Source organism: Phoca vitulina, unplaced genomic scaffold (assembly GCF_004348235.1).
Source record: "Phoca vitulina isolate PV1807 unplaced genomic scaffold, GSC_HSeal_1.0 scaffold2, whole genome shotgun sequence".
Classification (NCBI taxonomy): Eukaryota; Metazoa; Chordata; class Mammalia; order Carnivora; family Phocidae; genus Phoca; species Phoca vitulina.
Genome location: NW_022589705.1, coordinates 3,884,691 through 3,902,246, shown reverse-complemented (window position 1 = coordinate 3,902,246; position 17,556 = coordinate 3,884,691). Strand labels below are relative to the sequence as shown.

Genomic DNA, 17,556 nt, shown 5'->3' with positions numbered 1-17,556 from the left:
CTACATTTGTGTCTATATCAAGATGTCAGTAATCTAGATATCTGTATCTTTATCTAATTAGTGAAATTGTCAAGCAAGAACATGGACTCTGGAGCACCCCTGCCTAGGTTTAAATTCAGCCTTACCATTGACTGGTTGTATGACCAGTCAAATTAACTTACTTGTTTTAAACCTCAGTTTCCTACTCTGTAAAATGGGAGTAACAGTATTTATCTCATTGGGTTGTTGTGAGAATTAAATGGGTTAATATATGTGTGTGTCATTATCATTGTCATCATCCCAACATTTCTGTAGAATATCTTAAGAAGGTCTTAAAACCTTTGCATGTTAACGTCAGACATTTTGGGGATATGGGGTTGGTATGGAAGAGAAAGAAGATAGTTACTTGTTTATTATAAATCTCAGGTATTCAACAGGCAACAAACGGGGTAGATATGTGAGAGCACATGTGTGTTTACACACGTATACATACACGTACACTCACTGTTATTGAGAAGCACTAAGGAGAGAAGTAGAACATGGAAGGGGATAAAGAGGTTTTAATTTCAAAAGATGGTCAAGGAGTATGTGCGAGGTTTACATTTGTATAAAGACCTGAAGGAGATTAAGAGAGAGCCACGAGAATGGCTTCTCCTGAAGGAGAAGAGAGAGCCTCTTTTAAGAAAGGAACTGCAAATGAAAGGACACTGAAGCAAAAGCATAACTGGCATTCTTAGAAAACAACAAAAATGGTTAGTAGGGCTGAAGTAGGTTGCTGGAAGGGAAAGAAAGGAGAGAGTGAGGCATAGAGGTCCTAGAGGTTCATTGCTTATAAAGATACATAGCCTCTTAAAGGACTTTTACTCTGAATGAGATGGGGAGTCATTTGAGCATTCTGAACTCTTCACTTCGACATTCTAACTCTGCTAGGTTGAAAACAGGCTGCAAGAGTATTACATTAGTAATTTAATTCAATAAAGAAAACAAAAGCACCCATGGATTCTTTTTTTTAAATTTAAATTCAGTTAATTAACATATACTGTATCACTGGTTTCAGATGTAGAGGTCAGTGATTCATCAGTCTTATATGCAGTGCTCATTACATCACATGCCCTCCTTAATGGCCATCACCCAGTTCCCCCTTCCCCTCTACCCACCTCCCTTCCCTCCAGCAACCCTCAGTTTGTTTCCTATGATTAGGAGTCTGTTATGGTTTGTCTCCCTCTCTGGGATTTCATTTTGTTTTATTTTTTCCTCTCTTTCCTTATGATCCTCTGTTTTGTTTCTTAAATTCCACATGAGTGAGATCATATGATAATTGTCTATCTCTGATTGACTTATTTCGCTTAATATAATACCCTCTAGTTCCATCCATGTCATTGCAACTGGCAAGATTTCATTTTTTTGATGGCTGTGTAATATTCCATTGTGTGTATATGTGTGTGTGTGTACCACACCTTTTTTTTTTTTTTTAAAGATTGTATTTATTTATTTGACAGAGAGTGACACAGCGAGAGAGGGAACACAAGCAGGGGGAGTGGGAGAGGGAGAAGCAGGCTTCCCACCGAGCAGGTAGCCTGATGTGGGGCTCGATCCCACGATGCTGGGATCATGACCTGAGCCAAAGGCAGACGCTTAACGACTGAGCCACCCAGGCACCCCTGTATACCACATCTTCTTTATACATTGATCTGTCGATGAACATCTGGGCTCTTTCCATAGTTTGGCTATTGTGGACATTGGTGCTACAAACATTGGGTGCAGGTGCCCCTTCGAATCACTGCATTTGTATCTTTGGGGTAAATACCCAGTAGTGGAATTGCTGGGTTGTAGGGTAGCTCTATTTTCAATTTCTTGAGGAACCTCCATGCTGTTTTCCAGAGTGGCTGCACCAGCTTGCATTCCCACCAGCAGTGTTACAGCATTCCCCTTTCTCCACATCCTCACCAAGTCATTTCCTGACTTGTTAATTTTAGCCAGTCTGACTGGTGTGAAGTGGTATCTCATTGTGGTTTTGCTTTGTATTTCCCTGATGCTGAGTGATCATTTTTCATGTGTCTGTTGGCCATTTGTATGTCTTTGGAGAAATATCTGTTGATGTCTTCTGCCCATTTCTTGATTGGATTATTTGTTCTTTGGGTGTTGAGTTTGATAAGTCAGTTTTGGATAGGTTTTGGATACTAGCCCTTTATCTGATATGTCATTTGCAAATATCTTCTCCCATTCTGTTGGTTGTCTTTTGGTTTTGTTGACTGTTTCCTTTGCTAGCACCCGTGGATTCTAATATTCCTCCTCACGAATCTACAGTGGTTCTCTGTGTTTTCAGTTATGTTACTTTAAGTTTCATCGCTTTTATTTTAAAGCTTTTTGTAATTTTGCCGCATTGTATCCGTTTAACCCCATTTCTTCCAGTTCTTCCACACCTAGGAATAATTCTTCCAGTCCTAATTCTTTTAAACCTAGAACCAGTTTTAGCATAGTTCCATCATCTACCATTTTTTTCTGGTAAAAATAACTGGAAGATTTCACATAATGGATGTTGAACACATAAAAGTTTTTTCTGTAAATAACTGAAATGTTGTAGAAGTCTTAATACTATTGAGCCTCTTAAACATGAATAATTGAGTTGCTCTCATCATCTTATCCATCAAGAATCATAGTAAAATTGGCAGAATCTGTTTTACCTTGTGGTTTATTACAGGGTACTGACTAGTTAACTGAATCTTGGGGAGGGCCATGACATGAAGCTTTTTTGTTATATATCTCGGAGCCATGTAGTCAGGAGAAATGCCCAGGCATGCCATACCATGTATCTAATCGATTGCCTTTATTGCACACATGGTCTCTCTGAAGATGGGGACCAGTCACTAGAACTTCTATTAGAGCCACCACAGAAGAATCAGATACCTCCACCATGGTGTTTGCAAGGCCACTCCCTCAGATTCCTGACTTCTTCCTTCCAAATACTGCGTATTTAAGTATGCTTGGCAATGCCTGTGCCATATGTTGAACCGTAGGTGGAGTGGACTCTGGGAAATGTTATGTAGTTTTCCATCCTCTGCAGTGTTTGAAGGTGTGCTTGAAAGGAGATTTGAATGAGTGTTGAGTATCTACTGCATTTATAATAAAAGTAATGAAAATAAAAATGACACTGGAGTCTCCTTTTTCAACTGTAGATCTTCCTTGACTTACAATGAGTTACCTCCTGATAAACCCATCAAAAGTTGAAAATATTGTAAATTGAAAATGCTTGTAATACACTTAATCTACTGAGCATTATAGCTTAGCCTAGCCTACCTTAAATGTGTTCAGAGCATTTCCATTAGCCTGCAGTTGTCCTATTTTATAATAGTGCTGAATATCTCCTGTAATTTATTGAATCCTATACTGAAAGTGAAAGACAGAATGGCTTTGTGGTACAGAATGGTTGGAAGTATATTGGATGTTTACCTTCATGATCCCATGGCTGACTGGGACCTGTGGTTCCCTGCCTATGCCCAGTATCATGAGGGAGTATCCACCACATTTCTCTTGCCTGGGAAAAGATAAAAATTTATAGTTGGTTTCTACTGAATATATATCACTTTCACACCATTGTAAAGTTGAGAAATTGTAAAGTGTTCATCATTAAGTTGGACCATTGTAAATTGAGGACTGTATGAGATTGGCAGCAATCAAAAGTTTGCTAACTTTTGTGTTAACAAGAACACAGAGGAGTGGCTACTCACACATTCCAGTAAGAATATAAATTAGTAAAACGCGTGGAAGACAAAATGGCATTAACTGTCCAAATTGCAAATGAATATACCCATTGATACTTCAGTTCCCATTTTGGAATTTATCTTATATAGTCATATAATTTGGAAACATATGTCTGTCACGTAGGGGACTGACTAAATAAATTCCAGTATATCCATACAAGGAGAAATTCTGCAGCCACTAAGGAGAAGGATGTGGTAGACCTTTGTAGACTGATTTGGAAAGATCTCCAAGGTACAGTAAAGTGAAAGAAGCAAGTTCAGAATGGAGCGAATGCTATTCCGTGTTTGAGAGACAGAGACAAAAACTGTGTGTGTGTGTGTGTGTGTGTGTGTGTGTGTGTGTAAACTGTAACAGAATTTCCATTTCTGGGAGGGTCAGAAAATGAGGATTTGATGTGACAAGGCTAGGAACCATGCACATCATGGAACTGATTTAACGCAAAATATTTACTAGATATTTAAGAAACTGATAGCTGTTTGCATTGTAGAAGAAACTGGGGTTGAGGAATAGGACTGGAAAAGAGACTTTTTTTTTTTTTTACTTTGATACATTCTGGATTTTGCATGCCAAAAAATAATGTGTTTTAAATGAGCTCTTGCTGCTATCTCTAAAATATGTTTCTGAAAATAGATTATGTAGGGCTATGATTTATCATTAAAGAGTTTGTATATTTGTGAATAAATTAAGCACACTAAAGGAAATTTTTCTCAGTGGTATTAATATTAGGGTGTTGTGTTGGGGGGAGCTGTGTACTATAACTGGTTAGTGTATATGTTATCTGTTACTAATAGTACAAAGTAGGTGAAAATTAGAAAATATCTTTTGGAAATTTACTCCTGGAAGTGAAATGAGAGTGCTTTCTACTTAGAAAATGTTTGTGTTTGTAAGTCATTTTACCATTTCGACTATTAGTTTTTATATGTAGAAAAGATGTAATATAAAAATATATGATTAATAAATCCATGATATTAATATTAGGTAAGAACTTAGTCCCTTTGTCTTCATGGTAAACACAAGCAGTACTACTGTTCATTATATAATGTAACTTGGCTTTTCTAACATAAATGTTAATATGGAGAGAACAGTTTACATTTGCTTTTCTGAATTAATGAGATGAATATGAGAAAATTATTAAAACTTTAAATTGTTACATTTTTCACTGAGACTTTTGTGTCAAAGTAGGTATTCAAGGAAATGGTAAATTGTTGATGTAGGAGAATATCTAATTAAAAGTTCTGCTAAAAGGTTTTGCCTCATTTAAGGAACCTTGCAAAACATCTTAACATCATATTTCTTTGTCAGCTTGCACATATTTCTAATATCTTCTACCCCCAGTAATGTTGGGATGCTTTGTTTAATGTAACCTCAGTGTAGAACTTTTGATCCATTCCAGACCATCAACTACTTATTTATTTGAAGGATCTAATACTATTTTATCAAAAACATTTGACTGCAGTGAAAAGATGGGAGCTTAAGTATCTGATCAATCAGTTTGAAATCAATTTGAGAAAAGATAGGCTTGAAGCATATAGGAGATCATACTACTTTTCCTAATAGGATATTATGACCCAGTTTCAGGTATAGCCTCTAAGTCAACAGTCTCCAAAGTGGGATACACAAGCCTATTTGGATATGCTAAGAATATTAGAAATTTTACTATGTATATTTTGGTAGTAGTACATGATTTTAAAAGTTTGGAAACCACTGCCTTAATAGGCAATTTATTGTTTTGGTACCCAAAATAACAGTAATTAGGACTGAGGGGTGAAGCATTTATTACCCTCAAAGTAAACTTGGAATGTGAACTCAAACCTTTTCTTTTTAATAATGTGGACAAACCTTGATGGAAAATGTTGAGACATAAACATGCTTATAGTAATTCAAGGACATTTATCCAAATTGGGTTGCATGTTTTTGCTTTAATATTTGTACTAAGCTTATATACCATTGTATGGACATTTTGTAACCTGACGTTTTCTCTAAGACTTTTGCCATTTGAAAATACAGATAATATTTTTTATTTATTTATTTATTTATTTATTTTTAATTTTTTTATTGTTATGTTAATCCCCATACATTACATCATTAGTTTTAGATATAGTGTTCCATGATTCATTGTTTGTGCATAACACCCAGTGCTCCATGCAGAACGTGCCCTCCTCAATACCCATCACCAGGCTAACCCATCCTCCCAACCCCCTCCCCTCTAGAACCCTCAGTTTGTTTTTCAGAGTCCATCGTCTCTCATGGTTCTTCTCCCCCTCCGATTTCCCCCCCTTCATTCTTCCCCTCCTGCTACATTCTTCTTCTTCTTTTTTTCTTTCTTAACATATATTGCATTATTTGTTTCAGAGGTACAGATCTGAGATTCAACAGTCTTGCACAATTCACAGCGCTTACCAGAACACATACCCTCCCCAGTGTCCATCACCCAGTCACCCCATCCCTCCCACCCCACCCCCCACTCCAGCAACCCTCAGTTTGTTTCCTGAGATTAAGAATTCCTCATATCAGTGAGGTCATATGATACATGTCTTTCTCTGTTTGACTTATTTCGCTCAGCATAATACCCTCCAGTTCCATCCACGTCGTTGCAAATGGCAAGATCTTATTCCTTTTGATGGCTGCATAATATTCCATTGTATATATATACCACATCTTCTTTATCCATTCATCTGTTGATGGGCATCTTGGCTCTTTCCACAGTTTGGCTATTGTGGACATTGCTGCTATAAACATCGGGGTGCACGTAGCCTTTCGGGTCCCTACTTTTGTATCTTTGGGGTAAATACCCAGTAGTGCAATTGCTGGATCATATGGTAGCTCTATGAAAATACAGATAATATTAACACCAAAACCATATCCTTTCCTTTCAGTAATTATAATTTCAGGACATTACACATTGGTAGTTTTCCTCAGTATCCAGTTTGCAAACATTTTCTCTGATTGCTGTATGTTACATGGTACTAAAGAGATACCATTATTCCCCCTTGTACTTCTTCCCTGTAGTATGCATCCTATGAGAGATCAGCAAGTGATAATGGCTATAATTTATGAATGGGTGGCTATAATTTTTTTTTTTTTATAAAAAATGTTTTTGTGTTTTGAACTCAGATATTCAAGATTAAAGCAGTTCAACTGGCTGAGAAACTCCTTCCTGCCTTTAACACACCTACTGGGATTCCTTGGGCAATGGTGAATCTGAAAAGGTAAATTTTATCTTTATATGATTATTCCTGTTCTGAAAGAATTAGTTTAACTTAATGTTAGAAATTTCTAATGATCTCTCCCCACCATACTTTCTAAGACTTAAATTGTTTTTCTCTCTATATATGCAGAAATATATTTCTTTAAAGCATTCTTTTTTTTTTTTATTAAGTTCTTTACTTTGCCACAGTTCACTGGCCTTAACTGTATTCCAGTTTCTCCAAATCTATTTTTTTTTCTCACCTGTTTGTTTCTTTTATTTGCTTATTCATTTCCATTTCATGCTCTAATGGATTCAGAGTGCTTTCCCTCTAATTTTTTGTACAGTACCTGTTGATCTTCTTCTAAGTCAAAATGGAACACAAATATGCCTTAAAATCAGGGTTTCCCATTGCTGAATGATAAGGGAAGACATAATTCATGATGTTGACTATAGATAGGGTCCTTATTATGGTATTTGTACTATTGAAGTTCAAAGTGAACTCAACATTCTTTGCACTTTGTTTCATTTTGATAGAAAATACTGGTTTCACTTAGAAATAGATGAAAAATTTTTTTGGATAACTTTATAAATCATGCAAAGATATACAATTAATATTAAAAATTTGAATAATGTCAGCATATTTAACTTGCATTGGAATAATTTATGCTGACTGAAATTTTTGCCACTTAGGTTTTTCTCCAAATGAAATTTATTACTTCTCTTAATGTTGGAGCTTGGGAATTACATGAAAATTTGACACTTGTTCTCCTTGCCTGCAGGCCCTTTAGGATGAAAGTTAGGAGAATTTATTTTTCTGGAGTTGTGATTCTGTGACATAAATTATTTGAAAAAACTAATCTGTTTTAGTCATTTCTTTGTAATGGAGAGTTTTATAGAGTTTAGATTTCCATTGAGAAATTAGTATTTATTTTTTTTATTCTTTTTTTTTAATTATGTTAATCACCATACATTACATCATTAGTTTTTGATGTGAGAAATTAGTATTTAATACTGAACATTAAATTTAACTTTATTCTTCTCCAGTTTCATGCACTATATGTAATGTATATTACCTCTTTGTGAGGGGAATAAGTCGGCTGGAGCTCCAAAGCAACCTGCACTGAAGGAAATGGCCAAATGATGTATATGCACCTGTTCTCATTCCTTAGTTTTATGACAGATTTTCTGATGTTTCCTTCAGTACCATTGTCAGTATCCTATAACTTTCTTACATAATAAATTTAATTAATTTAAAATTTAATTCTGAGATGAAGAAAGAATGCAGGATTTCTTTTTGTCTCTATGGAAAAAAAATCTAGCTTAAACCACAAAACTTCAAACTCCTATTGAGATGAAAGTAGAAAGATACTCAACAATCATGTCTTGAACATTTTTATAAACTTAATTTTCATTTCACTTCTGCATATATATTCATACAAATACATATTTTATTTGAGTTTATAGATCACAAATATAATTATTTACCTATTTTTTCTAAGTTTTTTTCTTTCTCTTTTGATTGAGGTCTGCCGATGTCTTACACATAGACTTTCCTCCTCTCTTGCTGCCTGAAAGCCAACCCCTGTTAACACCTAGGCATATTTATCTTCTATAGTATGATACAGCATACAGAAACACAAACATGTTCTGGTGCGGCTTTTAAAATTTTGTTTGGTTTTTTGGATGCTTGCTTTTGTATCTCTTATTTTTCTCACTCAAAAGTATTTCCTGGAAGTACTCTTCCACATCCACTGATAAAGCTCTAAATCATTGTTTGCGATAACTACGTAGTGAAACGTACTATCATACATTGGCTATAATGCTATACATAGGTTAGACATAATTGATTCCATCATTTCCATGTCAGTGGTATTTGTTTCCATTATTTTGCTAACATAAACATTGTTACAGTAGTATCCTATTATATATGTCCTTGTATAATGGGGATTTTCCTCTGATTCTCAAGAATATGATTGCTGGATCAGAGACTCTATGTCTTTTTATTCTCGAGTGTGGGATTGCTGGATCAAAGGGTATATGCATTTTACCTTTAATAGTATTCCCAAAATGTTTTCCGAAAAGACTGTAGTTAATCATATTTCTACCTACAATGTGTGAGATCCCTAAATGTCTGCAGGTGTAAGTTCTGTTTAATTTTTGATAGACTGATAACTCTAAAGTGTTACTCATTGTTATCTTCATTTCTTTTTTCTGGCTAGTGAATTTGAATATCCTTTTCATAAATATATTGGACATTTAGATGTGCTTTTTTGCTTTATTTATAAAAATTTTTTATTCATAAGCTTTATATTTTTATATATTCAAATCTTATAACTTTTGAGTTTATAATTTTTGTTAAAAAGATTGTCTCCATCGATATTTTATAAGTCTTCTAGATTTCCATTAAAGGTTTTTATAATATGCTTTTAAAAAAAATTGCAAGTATGGTCTTAGCGGTAGATTTTTCATCAGTTGCCTTTGCCAGGTTCAGGACGTTCTGTTCTCTTCCTATTTCACTTAGAGTTTTTATCATGAATGGGTGTTGAATATTGCCACATACTCTTTTTCTTCATCTGTAGAAATAACATTTTTCACCTTTGTTCTGTTAATGTGGTAAATTACTTGTTAGATTTTCAAATGTTAAACCGACTTTGAATTCCTGGGATAGTCCTTGGCCATAATGTATTATCCTTTTTATATTTAGTCATATTTGGTATTAGAGTTATCTGCCTTCATAAAATGAAGTGGAAAATAGTCTCCCTTTGTTTTCTGAAAGCATCTGTGTTATATTGGTGTTACTTCTTAAATGTTTGATAGATTCACCTAAGCAACTATCTGGGCTGAAAATTTGCTTTGTGGGAAGGTTTTTTTTTTTCTTTTTTTTTTAAGATTTTATTTATTTGACACAGAGAGACACAGTGAGAGAGGGAACACAGCAGGGGGAGTGGGAGAAGGAGAAGCAGGCTTCCCGCTGAGCAGGGAGCCCGATGTAGGGCTCGATCCCAGGACCCTGGGATCATGACCTGAGCCGAAGGCAGACGCTTAATGACTGAGCCACCCAGGCACCCCTGTGGGAAGGTTTTTAATAACAAATTCAACTTTCATATATGTACATATAATATATATGTATATATGGCTATTCAGATTTTATTTTCATTTTGTGTCAGTTTTAGTTAATAGTATTAAGGAATTTCTCCATTTCATGGAACTTATCAGAGTTTTTGGTGTGCAGTTGTACATACTATTTTCTTATGCCTTTCATGTTTCTAGGCTTTGTAGTGATAATCCCTCATTCATTCCTGATAATGGTAATTTGTTTTCTCATTTTATCAATCTAGGTTGGCATTTATCAATTTTGTTAATCTTTTCAAAGAACTAACATTTGTCTTTAGCTGCATTTAGTAACATTAACTCTGTTATGTTTTCTGTTTCATTATTTTTACTTTTTCCTTCCTCTTCCTTACTTAGAGTTATTTAGCTCTTTTTAAAGCTTTTTACATTGGAACTCTAGGTCTGATTTTTATATTTTTCTTTTTTTCCTAATGAGCATTTTTTTCTGTAAGAATTTTATTTATTTATTTGCTTATCTATTTTCTTTTCCTATAAGAATTTTAAAGCTGTAAATTTCCCTCTAATGACTGCTTTGGGTACATCCCAGATATTTTAATATGGTTTTTTTTTTTTTTTTTTCATTATTACTCAGTTAAAAATATTTTATAATTTTCCTTAGGATATCTTCTATGACAAATCAGTTATTTCTAATTGTGTTGTTTAATTTGCCAAATTTTAGAATCAGGGAGATTTCTTAGGTATCTTTTTTTTTTTTTTTTTTTTAATTTTATTTATTTGAGAGAGAGAGAGGGCACGCATGTGCCTGCATGAGCACAGGGTTGTGGGGGGAAGAGGGGCAGAAGGAATATGGAGAAGCAGACTCCCTGCTGAGCAGGGAGCCCGACATGGGGCTCATTCCCAGGACCCCGAGATTGTGACCTGAGCTGAAGGCAGGCACTTAACCAACTGAGCCACCCAGGCGCCCCTTAGGTATCTTATTGTTTTGATTTCTAATTTAATTTAATTGTGATCATAAAGGATACTCTGTATAACTTAAATCCATTTAAGTCTCTTGTGCTTGTTTATGGCTCAGCATCTGGTCTTTTTTGGCAAATACACTTGAATCTGTATTCTGCAGTTGGTAGGGTAATGTTTTATAAATATTAGGTTAAGCTAGTTGATGGTGTTGTTTAGCTATCTGTCTTTCCTGATTTTTAATTAATTTAATTAGCTTAATGAAGTTAATTAATGATATACTTTTTTATGAGTTGCTGAGATGAAGTATTAAACTGTTTCCAGTTATGATTGTGGAGTTGTCTACTTCACTTTATTTCTGTAAGGTTTTTGCTTCCTGTATTTTGAAGCTTTACTTTTAGGTACTTACTTACTAAAAATTTATGATACATCTTTCTGATGACTTCAACCTTTTATTATTGTGATGTGCCCCTCTTCATCTCTGGTAATATTTTTACTTGGGAGTTTGTTTTATCAGATGTTAATATAGCTACTCCCCCTTTCTTATGCTTACTGCTTTTGTGGTGTATCCTTTTAATTTTCAACCTAACTGTATCATAATTTTAGTCCTTTTGGAGACAGCATAAGTTGGATTTTGCCAGTATGAAAATACTAGACCACTAACATGTAATGTAATTACTGATGCAGTCTGATTTAAGTTCTCTGTTTGTCCTTCCTTCATTTCTTTTGTCCTAACTTTTGAATTGGTAAATGTTTTAGAATTCTCCTTTATTTATTAGTGTTTTTACTTAATACATTTTTGGGGTGGTTGCTATAGAAATTACACTGTACATAATTTTTCATTTAACAGAGTTAGTATTGTACTACTTATGTACAGTAATATTTCAGCGATACCTGTTCATTTATATCCTCTCTCCCATCCTTTATATGCCATAGTTGTGAGGTGAATTGCATATAATACACTCTAAATCTCAAAATACATTGTTAAAATATTGGTTTAAACAGACCTATTTACTTTATAGAATTGAGGGGAATAATATTCTAGTATTTACCCAGGGGGTTACTATAGCCAGGGCTCTTCATTTCTCTTTGAAGATCTGACCTTTAATCTGGTACCACTTCATTTTAGCCTGAAGAACTTTAGTTAGCATTTCTTGTAGTGCTCATTTGTAGGAGTGAATTCTCACTGTATGTCTTTGTTTGAAAAGTTTTTACTTCGCATTTATTCTTAAAGGATTTTTTTTTAGTGAATGTTAAACTTTTGATTGATGACTTTTTCTTTCTGTGCTTTAAAAACATTGTTTCTCTCATCTGTTTTCCATTGTTTCTGATAAGTCAGAATTTAAATAATTGTCATCGTGTGTGTGTGTGTGTGTGTGTGTGTGTGTGTATACATACTGTCTTTCCTCCCCCCCCCCCGAATACTTTTAAGATTTTTTTTTTTTTTCTTGGTTTTCAGCAGTTTGATTAAGATGTGCCTTAGAAAATTTCCTTTCTGTTTTTGTTGTTGTTGTTCCTTCTGTTTCCTCCTAAGGCTTTGCTCATGAGTATGTTGAATCTGAATGTTTAGGTCTTTCACTACATATAGTGGTAAAATTTTGGCCATTCTTCAAATGTTTTTTTCTGCCCCATTCTTTATCTCCTTCTGAATCTCATTAACCTGTATTTCAGAATTTTTATTTCTGTCTCACAGGTCCCTGAAGCCTTTGTTTATGTTTTTCAATCTTTTTTTTTATTGTCTTCAGGCTGAATAATTTCCATTAATCTATCTTCATGTTCACTGACTCTTTCCTATGTTGCTCTTATCTGCTCTTAAGCCCATCTAGTTGAATCTTTAGAATTTTGATCTGATGCTTTCTCATACTGTTTCTGAGATAGAGATTTTCTGTCTTCATTCATTGTGAACACATTTTCTATATTTCATGAGGTATACTTAGATACCTGGCCTAAAGGCTTAGTATTTCTAACAACTGGGTAATCTTGGAATTGGTCTTAGTTCATTATCTTTTCACTTGAGGCTAGGTAACATTTTGAATGAATCCTGGACATTCTGGAAGTTTTGTTGTGGAAATTCTGGATTCTGTTATAATTTCTCAGGGGTGTGTGTGTGAGAGAGAGAGAGATTGAGATTGAGATTAAGTAGTCATTTAACTTCTTTTTGGATTCAAACTTCAGTGTCTCAATTCATTTCATTTCTTTATCTTTAACTGGCTTGCTTTGAGTCTGTTTTCAAGCATTCACAATTCACATGGCAGCCAGAGACATAGACTCATATTACAGAACTAGGGGTTCCTCTCTCTTGCTCTTTCTCCTCCCCAGGATTCTTTCTTCCTCTTTTTTCAGGAGCTGTAATTGCTGCAAAAACTGGCTTCTGATTCTTTAAGACAGAAGGACTACCTACAAGTTTTCTATCAGATTTTCACTGTTCTGCCTATATGGGCTTTGACTTCGGGATAAAAACTGTGAAACTTAACCTCATGCTAGCCTATATTTGCTAGTTTCCACTGTCCTTGGGATCTGACCACTTTTGTTTATTCTCCAGGGACTTTAGGCCATTGTCATTTTATATTTTGTTCGGAGGTTATAACTTTTTTCTGCAGGAGAGACTAGTTCAGTTATTAGATTTCAGGGATCATAATGAGAGCAGAAATTAGGAAAATTTTGCTATATTTATTCATAGATTCTTGGTTTTTAAGAGTGCTATAGGGGCACCTAGGTGGCTCTGTCAGTTAAGTGTTCAACTCTTGATTTCAGCTCAGGTCATGATCTCATGGTCCTGAGATAGAACCACATGTGGGGCTCTATTCTCAGAGTGGAGTCTGGTTGAGATTCTCTCTCCCCCTCTGCCTCCCCACCCCCGCTTGTTTTCTTGCTCTCTCAAAATAAATAAAATCTTTTAAAAAATGCTATAAAATGGTATTTTAAAATTATCATTGTCTACTGCTGGAACATAGAATATAGTTGTTTTGTAAACTTATCTGAATTCAGCAATCTTGCTGAATTTGAATTCTCTTGTTAATGTCAGTAATTTATCTGAGATTATTTTGTACTTTTTTAATATACAATCATCTGATCTGAATAGGGATGGTTTTGGTTTTACTGCTACTCCCCACCCTCACCCCCTTATCGTACTGGCTAGAACTTACAGCACAGTATTGAATAGAAGTGGCGACCAAAGATACTCTTGTCTTAGTGGAAAGTGAGTTTTTACCATTAAGTATGATGTTACTTATAAGACATTTCTATATTTCTAGTATTTTAAGAGGTCCCTTTTTAAAATTTTGTATTGTTGAACTTTTTTCCAAGCAATTTTTCTGTAGTTATTGAAATGTTGATAAGCATTTTGTTCCTAAATCTTTTTATTGCAGGCATTTACATTGATTTGTTTTCCAATGAGAAACCATTATTGTATTCAAGGAATAAATCCAGTTTGATCATGTTGTGTTATTCTTTTTATATATTGCTGGATTTTGTTTGCTGATATGTTTTTTGGGGTCATTGTATCTTTTTCACACATGAGATTGGTCTGAACTTTTTAATACTATTGTCTAGTTTTGATACCTACGTTGTTCTCTTTTTCCAAAACATGTTGGGCAGTGATTCTTCTTTTTCTCTTGAAGAGTTTATATAAGTTTTTTTTTTTTCTTTTCCCCCCTGAGATGCTTGATAGAAGCTTCTGGTAGTTACTTGGGTCTAGAATTTTATTTTGAGTAAGTTTTTATACTGCTGATTTAATATCTTTTATCACTTAATGAAATAAGTTATGTTAGATAATTTGTTTTCTATTTAAGTAAATTTTAATAATTTATACTTTTCTAGGACTCTGTCCATCAGGCACAATAAATATATTCTTGTGTCACTTGTTTACTCTCTGTTTTATCTCTTGTGTATCTTTTTATACTGGTATCATATATTCAGTAAAGGATAGCATTTAAATTTTTAGATTTTTGCTGAACACTCCTAAACAACATACTATAGACATTTTGGGTGAATAATGCACAGTTTTTACTTTTTTTTTTTATTAGGAAGCACAAAAAATGAATCTATTTAACACCAGATACATTTACAAACACAATCTTATTTAAGTCTAATAATATCCATATGAAATAGATACTTAGGAAATGTTATCTATACTTTATAGATAAGGAAATTGAACATCAAAGGTCTCTCTCCTGACAGTCGATCAGTCTGCTACTATCATTTATTTTAAGTTTTTATTTACATTCCAGTTAGTTAACATGCAGTGTAATATTAGTTTCAGATGTACCATATAGTGATTCCACAGAACATTATCTGGTGTTCATCACAAGTGCACTCCTTAATCCCTATCACATATTTAACCCATCTCCCACCCTCCTCGCCTCTGGTAACCATCAGTTCTTTCTGTAGTTAAGAGTTTGTTTCTTGGTTTGCCTCTCTCTTTTTTTCCCCCCTTTGCTTGTTTGTTTTGTTCCTTAGATTCCACATATTAATAAAATTACATCATATTTGTCTTTCTCTGACTGACTTATTTCGCTTAGCATAATGCTCTCGAGTTCCATCCATGTTGTTGCAAATGGCAAGATTTTTCATTCTTTTTTACAGCTGAGTAATATTCCTGTGTGTGTGTGTGTGTGTGTGTGTGTGTGTGTGTGTACACCACATCTTCTTTATCCATTGATCAATAGATGGACACTTGAGCTGTTTCCATAATTTGGCTATTGGAGATAATGCTGCTATAAACATTGGGTGCATATATCCCTTTGAATTAGTAATTTTGTGCTTTTTGGGTAAATACCTAGTAGTGTAATTTCTGGATCATAGGGTAGTTCTGTTTTTAACTTTTTGAGGAACCTCCATACTGTTTTCCAGAGTGGCTGTACCAGTTTGCATTCCCACCAACAGCACATGAGGGTTCTCCTTTCTCCACATCCTCGCCTACACCTGTTGTTTCTTGTGTTGTTGATTTTAGCCATTCTGACAGGTGCAAGGTAGTATCTCATTTTAATTTTGATTTTCATTTCCCTGATGCTAAGTGATGTTGAGCATCTTTTCATCTGTATGTCTTTGGAAAATGTCTGTTCATGTCTTCTGCCCATTTTTTTAATTGGATTATTCATTTTTGGATGTTGAGTTTTAGAAGTTCTTTATATATTGGATACTAACCTTTTACCAGATGTCATTTGCAAATATCTTTTCCCATTCCATAGGCTGCTTTTTAATTTTTGTTGATGGTTTCTTTTGCTGTGCAGAACCTTTTTATCTTGATGATGTCCCAATAGTTTATTTTTGCTTTTGTTTCCCTTGACTCGGGAGATGTATCTAGAAAGAAGTTGTGATGGCCAATGTCAAAGAAGTTACTGCCTGGCTTCTCTTACAGGATTTTTATGGTTTCAGGTCTCGCATTTAGGTCTTTAACCCATTTTGAATTTATTTTTGTGTATGGTGTAAGAAAGTGGTCCAGTTTCTTTCTTTTGCATGTTGCTGTCCAGTTTTCCCAACACCGTTTATTGAAGAGACTGTTTTTTCTCCATTGGATATTCTTTCCTGCTTTGTGGAAGATTAATTGATCATATAGATGTGGGGGCATTTCTGGTTTTTTTTCTGTTCTCTTGATCTGTCTGTCTGTTTTTGTGCCAGTACCATACTGTTTTGATTACTACAGCTTTGTAATATAGCTTGAAGTCTGGAATTGTGATGCCTCCAGCTTTGCTTGTCTTTTTCATGATTGCTTTGGCTATTCAGGGTCTTTTGTGGTATCATACAAATTTTATGATTGTTTGTTCTAGCTCTGTGAAAAATGCTGGTGGTATTTTGATAGGGATTGCATTAAATGTGTAAATTTCTTTGGGAAGTATAGACATTTTAACAATATTTGTTCTTCCAATCCATGACGATGGATTGTTTTTCCATTTCTTTGTGTCATCTTGAATTTCTTTCACCAATATTTTATAGTTTTAAAAGTACAGGTTTTCACCTTATTGGTTAGGTTTATTCCTAGGTATCTTATTATTTTTGGTGCAGTTGTAACTGGGATTGAGTCCTTAATTTCTCTTTCTGCTGCTTCATTATTAGTGTATAGAAATGCAACAGATTTCACTCAGTTTTTACTTTCAGAGGACAAGCCAGGGCTGCATTGTGATATTCAGTGGAATGACATATGGCAGGTACCCGAATATTATGTTATAAAGTAGAAGGCATTAGTGTGCAGTCAACATGATATGAGATCATCAGAGAAAAGGAAGTTTATGTTTATTTAGGAAGATCAGGGAGTTTTCATGGAGCACTTTGAATTGCTTTTATAAAGGAGTATGATACTAATAGGCAATACAGATGGGTAGGGCATTTTGAGTGGAGGAAATAGTTTAACCAAAAAGATGTGGAGATGAGAAAATTGAACTTTTAGAGGAAGGGCTGGTGATGAAATAGGGGGAACCAGTATGTATGAACCTCCAAATGCCTCAGCTAATCCTTTAAGTAAGGAGATTTATGAAAGGGCAGAAATGCCATTTTGTGAAGAGGCTTAACCTTTAACTGGAAAGCTTGCCTTGGAGTTATGGAGATAAATTTTATTATCAGGAGATTGAAGGAAGATCTTGAGAGTGTATTTGAAATTCTTT

General features: G+C 34.5%; 1 protein-coding gene across 3 annotated transcripts in view; it reads left to right on the top strand.

Annotated features, from left to right (window-relative positions):
* Window positions 1-17,556, top strand: part of MAN1A2 (mannosidase alpha class 1A member 2) — a 234,765-nt gene that overhangs the window by 127,575 nt on the left and 89,634 nt on the right. For all 3 annotated transcript variants that reach the window (XM_032420671.1, XM_032420653.1, XM_032420663.1), the window contains exon 6: window positions 6,856-6,950. In XM_032420671.1, the coding sequence (XP_032276562.1) occupies window positions 6,856-6,950 (95 nt within the window). The remainder of the gene's footprint in view (window positions 1-6,855; window positions 6,951-17,556) is intronic.